At 35.8% G+C, this 15,801-nt stretch overlaps 1 protein-coding gene across 3 annotated transcripts in view; it reads left to right on the top strand.

Moving 5' to 3' along the window:
• Positions 1 to 15,801, top strand: part of erbb4b (erb-b2 receptor tyrosine kinase 4b) — a 287,765-nt gene that overhangs the window by 243,159 nt on the left and 28,805 nt on the right. For 2 of the 3 annotated variants that reach the window (XM_026271454.1, XM_026271456.1), the window contains 4 exons: positions 887 to 1,019; positions 2,636 to 2,758; positions 3,586 to 3,684; positions 5,460 to 5,645. In XM_026271454.1, the coding sequence (XP_026127239.1) occupies positions 887 to 1,019; positions 2,636 to 2,758; positions 3,586 to 3,684; positions 5,460 to 5,645 (541 nt within the window). The remainder of the gene's footprint in view (positions 1 to 886; positions 1,020 to 2,635; positions 2,759 to 3,585; positions 3,685 to 5,459; positions 5,646 to 15,801) is intronic. The other variant, XM_026271455.1, reaches the window with a different exon arrangement.

Consider the following 15,801-nt stretch of genomic DNA (forward strand, 5'->3'; position numbering starts at 1 on the left):
TAGGCCTTTCATTAATGCTAAGGGGACACTTTCTGATAGTGATTCAAACTAAAAGCTCAAAGTACAGCCCAGGGAGAGCTGATGCAAGATGATAGCAGTTGGGAAGGCTTTTTGCAGGCACAGCCAACAAAATATCTCTCTTCTGTCTGAGAGGAAGGCTTTGTTCAGGTCCTGCTCATTTGTGGGATATTGCCAATTCTCAGCCCCCTTCTCTGATGGCTTTCTCTACTGATCTGTACTTCTATTTTGTTCTCCTATAGTATATGTCAGGGGCTCTTAACTATACAGACAAATCTGTTGAGTTTTTCTGAAAATGTTCAATTTAGTAAACAAATAAATAAATACACTGTTCAATTTTTTTTTTTAATGATATTTGTTTTTTGATCCAAGTCTCACCAAAGCTGCATTTATTTGATCTAAAATACAGTAAAAAATATATAATGTTGTGAAATATTTATAACATTTAAATATCAGTTTTCTATTTGAATGTTTATTAGAGTAATTTAAATGAGTTTTGAAGAATCATGCAATACTGAAGACTGGAGTAATGGCTGCTAAATATTCAGCCTTGTAATCAACACAAACACATTTTAAAATATATTAAAATACTGGTCTTGCAATAATATTACCATTTTCACTGGATATTGTGACTTGGTGAGCATAATGTATTTATTTAAAAACCATTAAACGTTTGACCAGAAGTGTAAATAATTACATAAATAAATTCATGTTTTTGTATTTATTTATACATTCCCATGTTTAATTTTAAGGAAGTCTGATGTTAACATTACGAAGCACTGGATTATGTGTTATGGGACCAATTACCTAGTACTTTATTGTTATTGCATATGGTTAATGTTTGTTTTCTCCCATGTGTTTCCCTCAGGACTCCCCTCATTGCGGCCGGGATTATTGGAGGATTGTTTGTGGTGATCATCGTGGGCCTGAGTGTTGCCATATCAGTGAGGAGGAAGAGCATCAAGAAGAAGAGAGCCTTGAGACGCTTCTTGGAGACTGAGGTTAGACACAGTCCATCTTCTTTTCCTATTTTATTTACTTTTTTTTTTCAAGCTGGGACTCATGGCACTCTATTTCTTTTAAAGTGGTTCTTTGAGAGGAAGTACCCACCAGCAAAAGGAGATGAGTCAGGTCATTTCCTGATTAAATTTAGTGTTTCATAAGTTGATAAAGGAACCTGTGCTGGTAAAGTTTAAACTACCTCACTGTTGCTTTGATTATTATGAACCTCATGAACAGTCAAACTAAATGTATTCCAGTGCTGAGTTTAATATCCTTTCTTTGGACCTTTTTAAAAGTGATTGTATGTGTTAATTAAATAGACATTAATGAAAAATTGTGTCCTTGCTAATGTGCTGATAGCTTCACTTATGGCTTTTTTCCCCTCTTAATGCTCACTGTCTTTCCTTTTCATTTACACTTTCTCTTTCTATCTATCTACCTTCTACATAGTTTATTTTTAATATTGGAATAATAGCATCTCTTTGGACCTTTTTTTAAAGTGACTTAGTATGTAAATTAAATAAACATTAAAGAAAAATTTTGTCCTTGATAGTGTGATGTTGGCCTCACTTGTGGCTTAATTTTTTCCTCTTAATGTTTACTGTCTTTCCTTTTTATTTACTCATTCTCTTTCTATCCATCCTCCTGATATCTTAGTTTATTTTTCATACCACAGTGTGGGTGGAGAGTTCATAAGAGTGCAGGTTGCACAAGGATCCTGTGTTCCTGTGCCCGAGGGTTCTGACCCCTCCTCTTCAAGCATGCATATATCCGTATGGCCTCAGGCTTTGAATGGAGAGTATAACGCTCTCCTCAGACACTCCAAAGAATAATCTGGAGCAGACCCACGCATGCCACTTAAGGAAGCACATGTGTGTGAAAATGGACATCAATATGTATAACCCATATGGTCTTGAATGTCCCAAATATCAATTTTCACCAAAGTAGGCTGTTCTCATCACTATAAATTCATATTACATTGGAACGCTACAATGCTGCCAAGGTTTCAGCACCACGGACAGTTCTTGATCTGTGTTTCAGCACCGCCTGCAGCGGACAGCTCCCCGGATCACAGCTCATCCTCCCCTGGCTCTCCTCTGCCTTCTGTGTCCAGGCTCCTGATTTACAATTCCATTTAAATGAAGAAGTGCTATTGTTTTTTAATCAGGCGGCTGTGATGAGCCAGGGGACGCCGCAAAGGGTCGATAGAACGGCTGATTTACGCTCTCTCTCTATCTCTCATCCTCTCTTACGCTTCCCAGTCTCTCTCCTACACACTCTCTCAGTTCATATTTTTATCAGGTTAACCTTCTCTCTTTCTGCATTTCTTTCCTGTATCTTCTCTCTTTGCTGTTTCCTCTTATCTCTGTCCCCCTCTCTCTCGTCACATTTCAATAGTTCCTTTATCGCCAGGGGGTTTTATGCATTGATTGAACTCTCAAACTCTGATATGTGCTGCATAATGGCACAGAAAGAATAAATAAATTACAGGGAATTCATACACTATGATCTGTGCTCTTCAGTTTATTTGAGTTAGGGCCGAACGTTCATCGATTGCACAGATTGATTGTAGCATCCCTGACGGTGTCTCCCTTACTTCCTTTGTGTGTCTCAGTTGGTGGAGCCTCTGACGCCCAGCGGTGCGGCCCCAAATCAAGCCCAGTTGCGCATTCTAAAAGAGACCGAGCTGAAAAGGGTGAAGATCCTGGGAGCTGGGGCCTTTGGCACCGTTTACAAGGTAATGACATCAAAACTTCTGTTTAGCAAGTATGCATTAAAGTATGTGTTAAATTGATCAAAAGTGGCAGTAAACTATTTTTTACAGTGATACAAAAAAAAAAAACTACCATCAAAAGGATAAAATTAAGAATTACTTTTACAAACATTAATATTTTTAAAGGTAATAGTTTACAAAACTGCAAACTACAAAATCTATAAAATAAATGGCAATTTTATACTTATCTTTGAGATACAGTTATAGTTCTTATTCAATTGTATGCATGTCTGTATAGTTTTTATTTATTTTTTAAATTGATTTTTTTTAGTTGTTTTAGTACTAGCTTAACTAAATTAAAATGGGAAATGGTGCTTTGGCAACTAACTGAAATAAAGGTTTTTTTATATATTTTGGTGAACATTTTCTCCAATTTAATAATAATTATATATATATATATATATATATATATATATATATATATATATATATATATATATATATATTATATATATATATAATTTTTTATTATTATTATTATTTTTTTTTTTTTTTTTTTAGTTACTCTGATAAATATTAACCCTGATAAATTCAGCCTTGGTTAACATTAGAAACTTCTTTCAAAATCATACAAAATTATTTTACCAACCCCAAACTTTTGATCTGGAGCGCACTTCAAAAAAAAAAAAAAGTGTACAAAATCAAATAGACTTACTTTGAAGAAGATGTTTGAAGATAGTCTTTTTTGAACCATTATAAGGCCAACCATCCAAAACATTTTTTCAGTAAAAATAAAAAGTACATCTCCAACCAATACCTCTAAGAAATATTTTTTGTGTGTGTGTTTTCAGGGCATCTGGGTACCTGAGGGCGAGACTGTGAAGATTCCTGTGGCCATAAAGATCTTGAACGAGGCGACAGGCCCAAAAGCCAATGTAGAGTTCATGGATGTGAGTGTCGCTCTGTTGCAAGGCTTGTAGCTGTAGTTTGTGTAATCCCACTAAGCGAATATTCTGCTCTTTAGTACTTCAAAAGAAAAAATGCATGTAAACCTCAAATTGGCCCATCCTCTTAGATGATGCAAGAACTATGAAACACTTACCAAAGGCTTTTCTCACCCATGATGAGTGCAATCTAAAATAGGTTATTTCTGCTCATGTTCACATTTGCTCACTTGCATGTAGATGCTGCTCCGTTTTGATCTTAGCTCCGCATGTGTTTGTCTTGAGTGAGATATCTTTGCATATGTACATGTTTTAGAGTGGTCTCTCCATGACTCCCCCATGTAAGGTATTTCCCACAATTCATCAGTGTTAATGGGCATTTCACTTTCAGAATATTCTTAGGGGTTTGCAGATGAACAGATCCACTCATACTGCGCTCAAACCACAGAAGCGTGTGAAGGCAGATCAGACATGTAGACGCTGACCCCCGCTGTTGATTGGGCGAGCAGCGTGCGCGTACGCAATCATCTCAGCAGCTGGAGAATAGCAGGAGCGTGAATGCTCATTATATAACTGTCAAGTGTGTAATTTTATGTAGTATTCGGATAATGGGTTTGTGTGTGTGTGTGTTTGCCAGTACGGGATGTGTGTTACAAACTGTTTTAGTTTTTAAAATGTTCAAACAAACGTAAGAGGATCCCTCCAAGGCCTGAAATCATATTAATGGAAAAGGCATCTTTTATTGCGATAATATAACCTTATGGCCCAAGGTTTGGATATTATTTCTAAATTATCCCCTTAGTGTTTATGGAAATTATATGTATTTTTTTTTTATGTTCTCTATTTTCTTAGTCCCTGATACTTTTATACCCTGTGCCATCTTTTGTTTGGACCACAGGTTAAATATGTTGAATATAAACCGGATTTAAGATCGTAAATGTGCTCTCGTTTAGTGAGATGCTTCACACATTTCAATTTTTTTCCTAGATTGCTTGATCATACTTTACTGAAAGTAACTGAAATAGACCTATGACACTTTCAGTATATAATAGATGGTCATTTTCAGCATGTAAGTGAGCAGTGTTAGTGATTTATGGGTAATAAGTCTGCCTTGTATATCCTCCAGCTTAGTGTCATGAAACAAAGTGAATAAATCCTACCCTCATTTCGCAGACTGTAACTATGGGGCTGTTTCACAGATGAATCTCAGTGGGACGTCATGGCTGTGTATGTGTTTTTACATGCATGACAAGAAGTGTTTCAAAGCCAATCTGTGATAAATTGTCTGCACTGAATCTATTTGTAAATGTAAGATGTGTGCACTTTTGAAAATTGAAATTGAAACTTCCTGTCATTTGGTAAATATAATACACTTGAATGAACACTTTTATTCAGCAAGGATGCATTAAATTGACCAAAAGTTTTTTTTTTTAATAAATGCTGTTCTTTTGAATCTATTTATCAAAGAATCCTGGAAAAAATGCCTCATGCTTTCCACAAATAGACAGTGCAACTATTTTCAACACTGATAATATTAAAGGGATAGTTCACCCAAAATTCTGTCATTAATTGCTCACTCTAATCTCGTTCCAAATCCATAAAACCTTTGTTCATCTTCAGAACACACACACACACACATATATATATTATTCATTTAGAGAATTACGTCATCGAATGCGTCTACTTGAAAGAAGAATACAGTTTAAAATGTTTTATTTACAGTACCTTCTCTAAAATCGATTGTTTCCTGTGCTCTGAGTTCCTGTTTTTGTTCCCTCCAGGAGGCTCTGATCATGGCCAGCATGGAGCATCCTCACCTGGTGCGGTTATTGGGTGTGTGTCTGAGCCCCACCATTCAGCTGGTCACTCAGCTCATGCCCCACGGATGTCTGCTGGACTATGTACATGAGCATAAAGACAATATCGGCTCCCAATTACTGCTCAACTGGTGTGTTCAGATCGCCAAGGTAAGACTTAACTATTGAACTCAGCATTACTCATGGAGACCACACTTACAGTATGTATCTTATCTGTTTATGGCCTTTGATATCGCTCATGTTTTATCAAAAGTGCTAATAAATTCTTTAGATGTGAGACTTAAAGTAGAAAGAAATGACCTACTGCGTGACCTACTTTTTTGTCTGCTGTGTAAACTTGCATTAAAACACTGTTCAGATGTTCGCTCGATCTCTTTTCCTCCCAGTCATGCAGCGAGCATCGTTTTGCCATATTTCTTTGATTTTGGACCCCCACCCCATCTGCTGTCTGTACCACTCTGTTTATCTTCCTCCCACACCAATGGTGGTCATATTTCCTCGTCTCTGTTACTCCCAGACTAGGAGTGCATGTGAATGATCTCCGAGCAGCAGCACCTCAAAGGCTGCTGGGATAGATAAGCAGCGCACACGCACGCTTCTGTCTGATCTGAGCTCCACGTTGTAACTGGGAGCTTTGCTTTGTGTCACTCGAGAGGAAAACTTTTGACACCTCTGAGCTGCAGAACTGTACAGTATATCAACTCTGTGTGGGGGGTTTGAAAAACAACGATTTATCACAACAGTAACAAAGCAGCTATTTCAGGAGTTATTGTTTACAAAACATTCTTAAAAGCAAAGAAAAAAGGGCTCTTGAATGCGAATACACCAGGTTATACAGGAGTTGCATCACAGCAGGTGGTAGTTGCTGCTATGTGACTGCTCAACTAAAACTTATGAAGTATTCGCAGCCTGAATGGTGTTTTATGATTTTACAAAGACAGAGATGAAAAGAGGGAACATACACTGCCTTTTTAAAAGTTTGGGGTCTGTAAGGCTTTACAAATATGTTTGGTCTCTTTCAGTCACAAAGACTGCATTTATTTAATCAAAGAAATACCGTAAAAAGTGTAATATTTTAAAATATTGTTAAAATTTCAAATGACTTAGACTACATAGAGGACTGTACTGTCACTTTAGATCAGTTTAATGTGTCGTTGCTTAATAAAAGTTTTAAATGGACCCCACATTTTTGAACGGTAGTGTAAGCCTTATATGTACAGGCTGCAGTTGAGCATAGCCATAAGTTTCAGTTTAATTGCAAGTATAATATTGCATTAAGAATTTATTGGCAGTTACTTATAGGGCTGTGCAAAAATCAAATGCGATTTTCATGCGCATCTCGTCAGTAAAGGTGCTCCTGAGATTGGAAGTACATCTCCAGTTTTTAGAAGTGGGCAGGATTTATTTTGAAAACCTGGCAACCCTAATCTGAATGCACGTCTTGGAGATATACTACCAATCACAGGAGTGTCTTTACTGACAAGATGCGCACGAAAATCGCATTCGATTTTTTGCACAGCCCTAGTTACTTATTGATCTGCTTATTTTTGCTTATTGCTCTATTGCTTATTACTTTATATCTATCGCACATCTAGTGGTATTTGTGAATTAATCAGTTCCTTAAAACAAATTGATTGAATGAATGATTCAGTCATTCATAAACTTGTGTGGTTCCTAAATGAATCAGTGTTTTTGAACATATTGTGTATTATTTGCTCACTCAAACACCGCCTACTAGTGTAGTGATGCAACATGCAGAAAGTGTACTTTAAAATACTTCCCCTTATAAATACATTTTCGATTCAGTTTAGATGAATCTCATGTACTTAAATCATAGTTTTAGAAGGCTAGTTGGTATTCAAATTTTGTTGCTGTACTCACATGACCACTCAACAGGCTTTCCAAATCAGCTGTATGGAATAAAGATTTTAGGCACAATTCTTTTGAGAAATTTTAACCTGAAGTGATACAATCGGAGGTTATTATTTATGTATTAGACTTGCCTCATAAGAGGCTTTTCTAAGAGTGGGCTATGATGTGGGAGTAAAATCAGACAGCGTCTGCCCTGTTCTTTTCAAGATAATGGGTAAAACGAGCCAAGGCTTTAGTAATGTCACCTCATATATACTCAGTGTTAAATTACTAGCTTCAAAATAATAACTTAAACCGACCTTTCACTGCTGCATTATACAAAAATATGGAGGGATAGTTTTCAGTGAGCCAATTTCTTGGACATATACAGTATATTAAGCCTTGTTGTAAACAGCTGCTGTGATTGTTGATGCAGTTCATCTTGATCAGCGAAATAGGGCTTTAGTGTCTCTAAAACTGTTTGTTGTACATACTATTTATTTTAATCCATTGCACAAAGTTGGCCAGTTACTATACACAACTCATTTTTAAAAGAAACAAGCATTTTTTTACTTATGTTTTGTGGTCCATACATTATTGATGAAGCAAAACCGTGCTATATACATTATTTACAAGTACCTTATTACAGACATAGAACATGTTGTTTTCGCCGAGCCATCTTCATGCAGCTCCACTGACATATAAAGCCATACTCAGGCACAGTGTTTGTGAGTGAGTGTGTGTGTGTGTGTTCATATGTGTGTGTGTGTTTCTGTCGGGCTTCTTCTAATGAGGCCAGAGGAAAAGAAAACCATCAAATAAACAGTGAAAAGAGACCGTGAAAATGCTCTCTTTCACAATCAGGTATTGAGCATTAGACTTGAAAGATACTTGAGTTTGTGGAGTTCTAGGTATGGTAACAGGAATGGAAGCAGTTGTTGGAAACAATGGCGAATTGTCCAATGTCCTCTTTATAAGTATTTTAATACATGTGTCCTTCCCCTTGCAGTTTACAAAGCGGTCTTCTTTATACTTCCAATGCAAGCCACTGAAAAGTGTATACAAAATTCAGGGCTCAACCAAAAGGAGATGTCAGGCCAGTACTTCACATTTTTACTTCCCCTGCTAACATTTTGTTTTGCCCTACCAAAAAAAAGAAAAGAAAAAAAGATTAGTAGATAATAGATTTTTTTTCTAAATTTATATTTTCATTATTATTATTATTATTATTATTATTATTATTATTATTATTATTATTATTATTATTATTATTATTATTATATATTAATATAAAATATATTATTTGAAAGAGACACCTTTTTCCAATATAGCTATAATGTGAGCAATTCAAAGTGTACTAAAAGACTACTATGTTTTCCATAGTTTGTGTTACTGTGCCCAACAGGTTAATGGCAGCCAGAAGGTCAGTGGCATTTCTGTGAAAGTAAACACACTTTATTCAATAGATTATTGATGAAATATTCAGACATGAGTGTAATTTTACTAAGTGGTTAATAATTGAATAATGCAATGAGAAGAGATTGGCCAGAGGTGCACTAAACCAGCATAGGAAAAGTCGTGGCCTAATGGTTAGAAATTTGGACTTGCAATCCGATGGTTGTGAGTTCAAGTCTTGGGCTGGCAGTCAATGTACTGAGTCAATGTATGAGTCAATGTACAGTGCTCTCTCCACCTTCAATACCACGACTGAGATGAGCAAGGCACCGAACCCCAATTGCTCCCCAAGGGCTGCACATAAATGATGCCTACTGGTCCGGGTGTGTGTTCACTGCTGTGTGTGTGTGTGCACTTATGATAGGTTAAATGAAGAGCACAAATTCTGAGTTTGGCTGTATGTCACGTCACATGTGCACTTCTTTATTTCTTTGACATTTCACAGGTGCTCTTTTAATGAATTGCACTTTGGCATGTGGAACAGAATCAGTGTGATCAAGTATAGACCTAAAAACAAGCCTTGACATGTGAAGGTTAAATTTTGATGCCCTGTGAGATCAAAAGTTGAAATCTTCACTATCATAAACCATACAATAAAACCAAAAACCAATACCAATTTGTACCCATTACCCCCTGCACCCCCACTTTATTTTGATAGTATATATATATATATATATATGTGTGTGTATGTGTGTGTATACTTAAAATATACATACAATAAAATATACATAAAATACTTAATTTTTCTTTACATATTATTGCAAATATTTGTTCTTTAAAAAAATTACAAGATGGAAATTAAACAGCTGTAAGGTAACAAAGTAACTCCATTACTAGAAAACAATGGCATAAAATTCAATATATATTTATATAAATAATTCTTTATATAATTCTTTATTGCACCTCCTGTTGGCAGCCTTTCCTTCAAGTTAAGATCTTGTAGAGCAGTACAAAGCAGCATCATCTCTCAAATTAACATTGTGGAGATGACAACCATCTGCAGCCATGCAAGACTGAAGTTTCCCTTAAATACTAATTGTGAGGCACTGTACCATAACATTCATGCAGTAATTACACATTTGGCCGTTGTGTTTTGAATGTTTACCACTAGAGTCTGTATTTTCCGAGTGGCATTTAGGAAAGCAGCTTACAGGTGTAATTGTTAAGGAAACAGACTGTGACACACAAAAAAATGACAGCACAGACAAATAACAGACACACAGCATGAAACAGCCAAACGTTCACACATGCCTGCACACTCATTAAGGCTGCATCCCATGAAATGATTTTTCAGATGTAAAGCTTCATTTACGTAGTCGTTCAGGAATCAGAGAGTCCTTGTGTGTGTCTGCGTCTGAGTTAATAGCCCTGCTGGCTGTCCGTCAGTTTCCAGCAAAGTATACTTTCTGTGGCAAACCCCAAAGAGACAAACTCTCATCACAGTAATTTCAGTGATTAGAAGTAAAAAGTGATTAGAAGTTCAAATTCTGGTAACTGAAAGTGATGTCTGATTTGTTTACTTTTTATCTATTTCTAAAAGTTTAACCCATTTTGGCTGATTTGCAGACCGTTGTGAACATAACTATGATAAAACATGACAGTAAATTAAACTGAAAGTATTTATATATTTATATACACTTTGGCAACTGCCATATGCGTTAACAATGTATAAAAATGTGTCATGTAATAAAGTTCCTTGCCTCCTCTGAGAAAACTGTCTTGACATAGTTCTGCCAACAGGAAGAGAACTTTATATATTGGAAAGTGCACGTATATACACACTGGGTGGTTTGCAGTTCAATTTCATTGCATGTTACAGGGTTCTTTGTAAGTTCAATGATGATACTGTTACCATCAGAGGCAACAATTATGCCTTTTATCCTTTCATGGTTCATTTCATCTTGGAATCATCCTATTCTTCGTGTCTGAAGCTAAGCCAGTTGAATTTTCAATAGATTAAATTAAATAGAGGCTTGATATTCAATGGTTTTAAGTTGAGATGACAATCGTCTGGCTTCTAACATGCTAATTATAAACTACAGATTGACCGTTGAGTAAGACATCTAAAGATTTCTTGAAATTACACCTTTCCTGAACAATGTAACCTAATTAGCTAAATTAAACCCTGATTTAACATTGTGGATATGTCAGCCCGGTTGGCTCATACCACCTAGAGCTCTTCTGTTTGAATTGAACCTTTAAAGCATCCTCTGGGTGCTGCCAACCCAAGACAAACAAACGCATGCAAAGCAATTTACTTTAAAGGCCATCCGTGCAGATCTTTTCCAATATTCATATGAAATATATTTTGTAATTCTCCCACACACAGTCATTCATCTCACATCTCCTTCCTCTTCCTCTCCTCACTCTTTCTCAATACTACTCTTTTTCTATGTGGGGCTGCTGAAATTTTAAACAGGTATGAGAGAGGAAGACAGCACAGGTCTCAGAGAACACGGTGGATTTCTCAGCTCAGTAGACCTGCAGACACTAAAGTGACTTGCCAGTAATCGAGTTAAATGGACACCAGTCATTTAGCAGGGGATGCAATAGGCAAAAATGTGTCAGAAACATTATTTTGCCCTACATGAGACTTTTGCAGTCAAAAGCCCTATTCGGACGGGACTAGTTTTACAGCGGGTCGTTAGAGAAATCTGCGTTTCACAGATGTACTTGGTGATTTTAATCCCGTCCGAATCTGCCACGTCTGTGTTTTTCTCACACAACCTCTGTGATAATTCCAGAGCAAATTACCTACCGTTTTTCAGCAAACTCAGTGATCCTCTGAGAAAACTAATCCCGTCCGAATGCGAATGTCTGTGATTGCTGGTGATATTTTATTTCACAACGCGTTTCCTTGTGTGTTTTAGCCAACGTGAATTACCCGTAGATGCTCTTACTACAAAAATTAATTTAACTGAAATAAAAATAAATTAATAAATATTACAAAAGCATGAAAAATACACATCACAATTATTATTATTTTTAAATAAAAATAAAAGTGAATTATAAAATAAAACAATTATAAAAAATTCTAAAATTAACGCAAACGTAATACATTTTGCTAAAATAGCACTGATTCTTAGCAGATAATGCGATCCCAAGATGAACTGTGAAATGCTTAGTGAAAGAGAAATATAATAACACAGATATATTTCAGTCAGTCTTATTATTCATTATATTATATATTAATATTTGGGTTAGATAACTCACAATTTTTAAGGAACATGTCACCCAAAAATGACAAGTTTGTCAGCATTTATAATTTCTTAGACTTTCTTCTTAGGAGCATGAAATAAGACTTTTTTTTTAGAAATGTATTTGTGCTATTTGTCTATACATTACAAGTATATTCTTTTGTGTTTCGGAGAAGAAAGAAAAATCTGGTTTGGAATGACATGAGGGTGAGTAAATTAACCCATTTTGGGTGAACTATCACTTTAAGAATTTGAACCTCCTTTGAATTCAGCTGGAATTGAATTTGGATGTTGAATTTGTAATGCAATGATAGGAAGAGAAAATTACTCATAATTGCTTTTACCAGACTTAAGGAGCAATAGAAACATGTGAGTCGTTTGAAAATGCAAATCTAAATGTCTAATCTGAATATAAATGGTTTTCCTCATGCTGTTTCATCAAGGCCTGTGCAGTTAGCTGGAGATGATAATGACTTGGATCGATTATTGTGCTATTTCATCAGGTCAAGTTAGCCATATTTACCACGGGCAGCCATCTGTTATGCTCTAGCGTGTACAGAAAGGATGACTAGCCATGTGGCTGCATTCAGAGTGTATCACGGACTGCTCAGTGGCCGCTCGCACACAGACAGACAGCTGGGAGCACAGATGCACATTTGGAGCAGAAATGTCTGGGAAAATAGAAGAGCATTCTGAATCTCTGACTGACACTTAGCGCTTGTCAGTTGCTATTGCTGTTTTCCACCATGGCTACAGTTTCATAAGGGTTTTAATTAATTTTAAGTCAGTGCTTTGAGAGCTTATGGGTGGAAAGAAATTGATATATGCAGAGCCAATATGAGACCCCTAGAGACGCATGGACAAAGTTAATGATTAATAAACTGGAGCTTAAAGGAATCCAAAAAAATGTAATAATAATAATTTGCTATTGTGTTGTTCCAACATGTTTTTTCTCTCTTCTGTGTAGTAAAAATGGAGATCTTAGGCAGAATGTCTGAGCTGCTCTTTTTTCCATACACCGAAAGTGAGGTGCAAAGTATCATAATTGGTCCCATATTTAAAACTAAGAGCTAAAAATGTGTTGTTGTTGTTGTTTTCTTTAGCATCATCTTCATTTAGCTCTGACACACAGTACCTGTCTGGCATGATCTCGCAGCTTTCTCCCACGCTCTTTTGTTTTTCTATTTTCTCAGTTTTTCTGGTGTGTTCGTGTAGTCTAAGCCAGACATTTGCTGTTAAAATGAGGTTTTTGCTCTGTAACACAAAACACACACACACTTGAAATAGCGCTTTAAGTTAAAGGAGCGTAAGAATGGATGTGGCTGTGCCGCCTCAAGCGAAATGACTTTTCCCTTCTCTCATTTTTCTCATTTCTGAAAACAATGCTTTTTGTTTGTTTGATTTATTTTTCTTCCAGGCATGCAAACATAACATCAGCAGATAGAGCCATCCATACACAGAGGCCTTTATGTTCTTATAGATGAGTTTAGTGTCATGCTCTTGAACCGTAAGAGGGGAAAGAAAAGCAGATTGCTGATAAACATTGCTACAAAGAACTTGAACAGTCATAAGGTGGTGACTGGTGTAATACTTTTATTCAGCAAGGATGACTCAAATTGTATATATACACTGTTGAATATATACAGGTGCTTCTCAAATTAGAATGTCGAGGAAAAGTTCATTTCAGTAATTCAACTCAAATTGTGAAACTCGTGTATTAAATAAATGCAATGCACACAGACTGAAGTAGTTTAAGTCTTTGGTTCTTTTAATTGTGATGATTTTGGCTCACATTTAACAAAAACCCACCAATTCACATAATCTCAACAAATAAGAATACTTTGTAAAACCAATAAAAATTTTTAAAAAATTAGCTAAATGTTGGCCTTCTGGAAAGTATGTTAATTTACTGTACATGTACTCAATACTTGGTAGGGGCTCCTTTTGCTTTAATTACTGCCTCAGTTCAGCATGACATGGAGATGATCAGTTTATGGCACTGCTGAGATGGTATGGAAGCCCAGGTTTCTATAACAGTGGCCTTCAGCTCATTTGCATTGTTTGGTCTCTTGTTTCTCATTTTCCTCTTGACAATACCCCATTGATTCTCTGTGGGGTTCAGGTCTGGTGAGTTTGCTGGCCAGTCAAGCATACCAACACCATGGTCATTCAACCAACTTTTGGTGCTTTTGGCAGTGTGCCAAATCCTGCTGAAAAATGAAATCAGGATCTACAAAAAGCTGGTCAGCAGATGGAAGCATGAAGTGCTCCAACATTTCTTGGTAAACGGGTACAGTGACTTTGTTTTAAAAAAAAAAAAATACAATGGACCAACACCAGCAGATGTTATTGCACCCCAAATCATCACAGACTGTGGAAACTTAACAATGGACTTCAAGCAACTTGGGCTGGCTTCCTACTAGGACCTTGGTTTCCAAATGAAATACAAAACTTGCTATCATCTGAAAAAAGGACTTTGGACCAATGACAACAGTCATGCCTCTGACGTCTGTGGTACAGGAGTGGCTTAACAAGAGGAATACTACAACTGTAGCCAAATTCCTTGACACTTCTGTGTGCGGTGGCTCTTGATGCCTAGACCCCAGCCTCAGTGCAAGTTCTCTAAAATTCTTGAATCCAGTTTGCTTGACAATCCTCATAAGGCTGCGGTTCTCTTGGTTGGTTGTGCATCTTTTTCTCCCACACTTTTTTGTTCAACTTTCTGTTAACATGCTTGGATACAGCACTCTGTGAACAGCCAGCTTATTGGCAATACATGTTTGTGACTTACACTCCTTGTGAAAGGTATCAATGATTGTCAGAAACCATTTTGAAGGCTCAAGAAACCTTTGCAGGTGTTTTGAGTTGATTAGCTGATTGGCATGTCATCATATTCATCATATATATTTGATGAGATTGTGAATTGGTGGGTTTTTGTTAAATGTGAGCCAAAATCATCTAAATTAAAAGAACCAAATACTTAGACTACTACTATCTGTGTATTGAATTTAATACATGAGTTTCACAATTTGAGTTGAACTGTGTATAATAAATGTTTATAATAAATGTTTAACTTTCTGTTTATTAAATATTCTGTCCTTTTCAACACTGATAAAAAAAAATATATATATATATATATATATATATATGTATATATATGTATTAGAATGATTTCTAAAGAATCATGTACCTGAAAATTTTTATATTGATTTTAAAAAGAAAAAAAGCCTATTTAAAATAAAGTATATTTATGTAATAAAATTTCACAATAGTACTGTTTTTACCTTATTTTTTACCAAATAAATGCTGCCTTTTTGTGCATAACATTTTTTAAAAATCTTACCAACCTCAAACTTATGCATTTTATTTTTTTATTTTATTTTATTTTATTTCTTTTAACTTTTAAATTATTATTTTATTTACTTTTTATGTTTTATTTTATTTACTTTTGTATGGTTTTATTTATTTTATTTTATTTCATTTACTTTTGAACTTGTTTTTTTTTGTTTGTTTGTTTTTTTGGATGTATTCGCATTTTTGGCACAAACCAAAAACATTGTTCATAGCAAATTGATACGTTTATTATCAGTATGAAAAGTTACATAACACTTATGTCAACAAAGCTGTAAGACATTATAAATATGATAGGACAAATACCCAATATTCCCACACCAACGACATTTAATTACATTTCCCAGAAGCCTTATACTGATGCCCTTATCATGGCTGCCACAGAGGTTTGCTCATTGTTGCAATGGAGCCAAAGCAGCCTCAAAGGAAAGGCACGTACATCCTGAGAAAAA

This window comes from Carassius auratus, chromosome 9 (genome assembly GCF_003368295.1).
Source record: "Carassius auratus strain Wakin chromosome 9, ASM336829v1, whole genome shotgun sequence".
In the NCBI taxonomy this organism is placed as follows: Eukaryota; Metazoa; Chordata; class Actinopteri; order Cypriniformes; family Cyprinidae; genus Carassius; species Carassius auratus.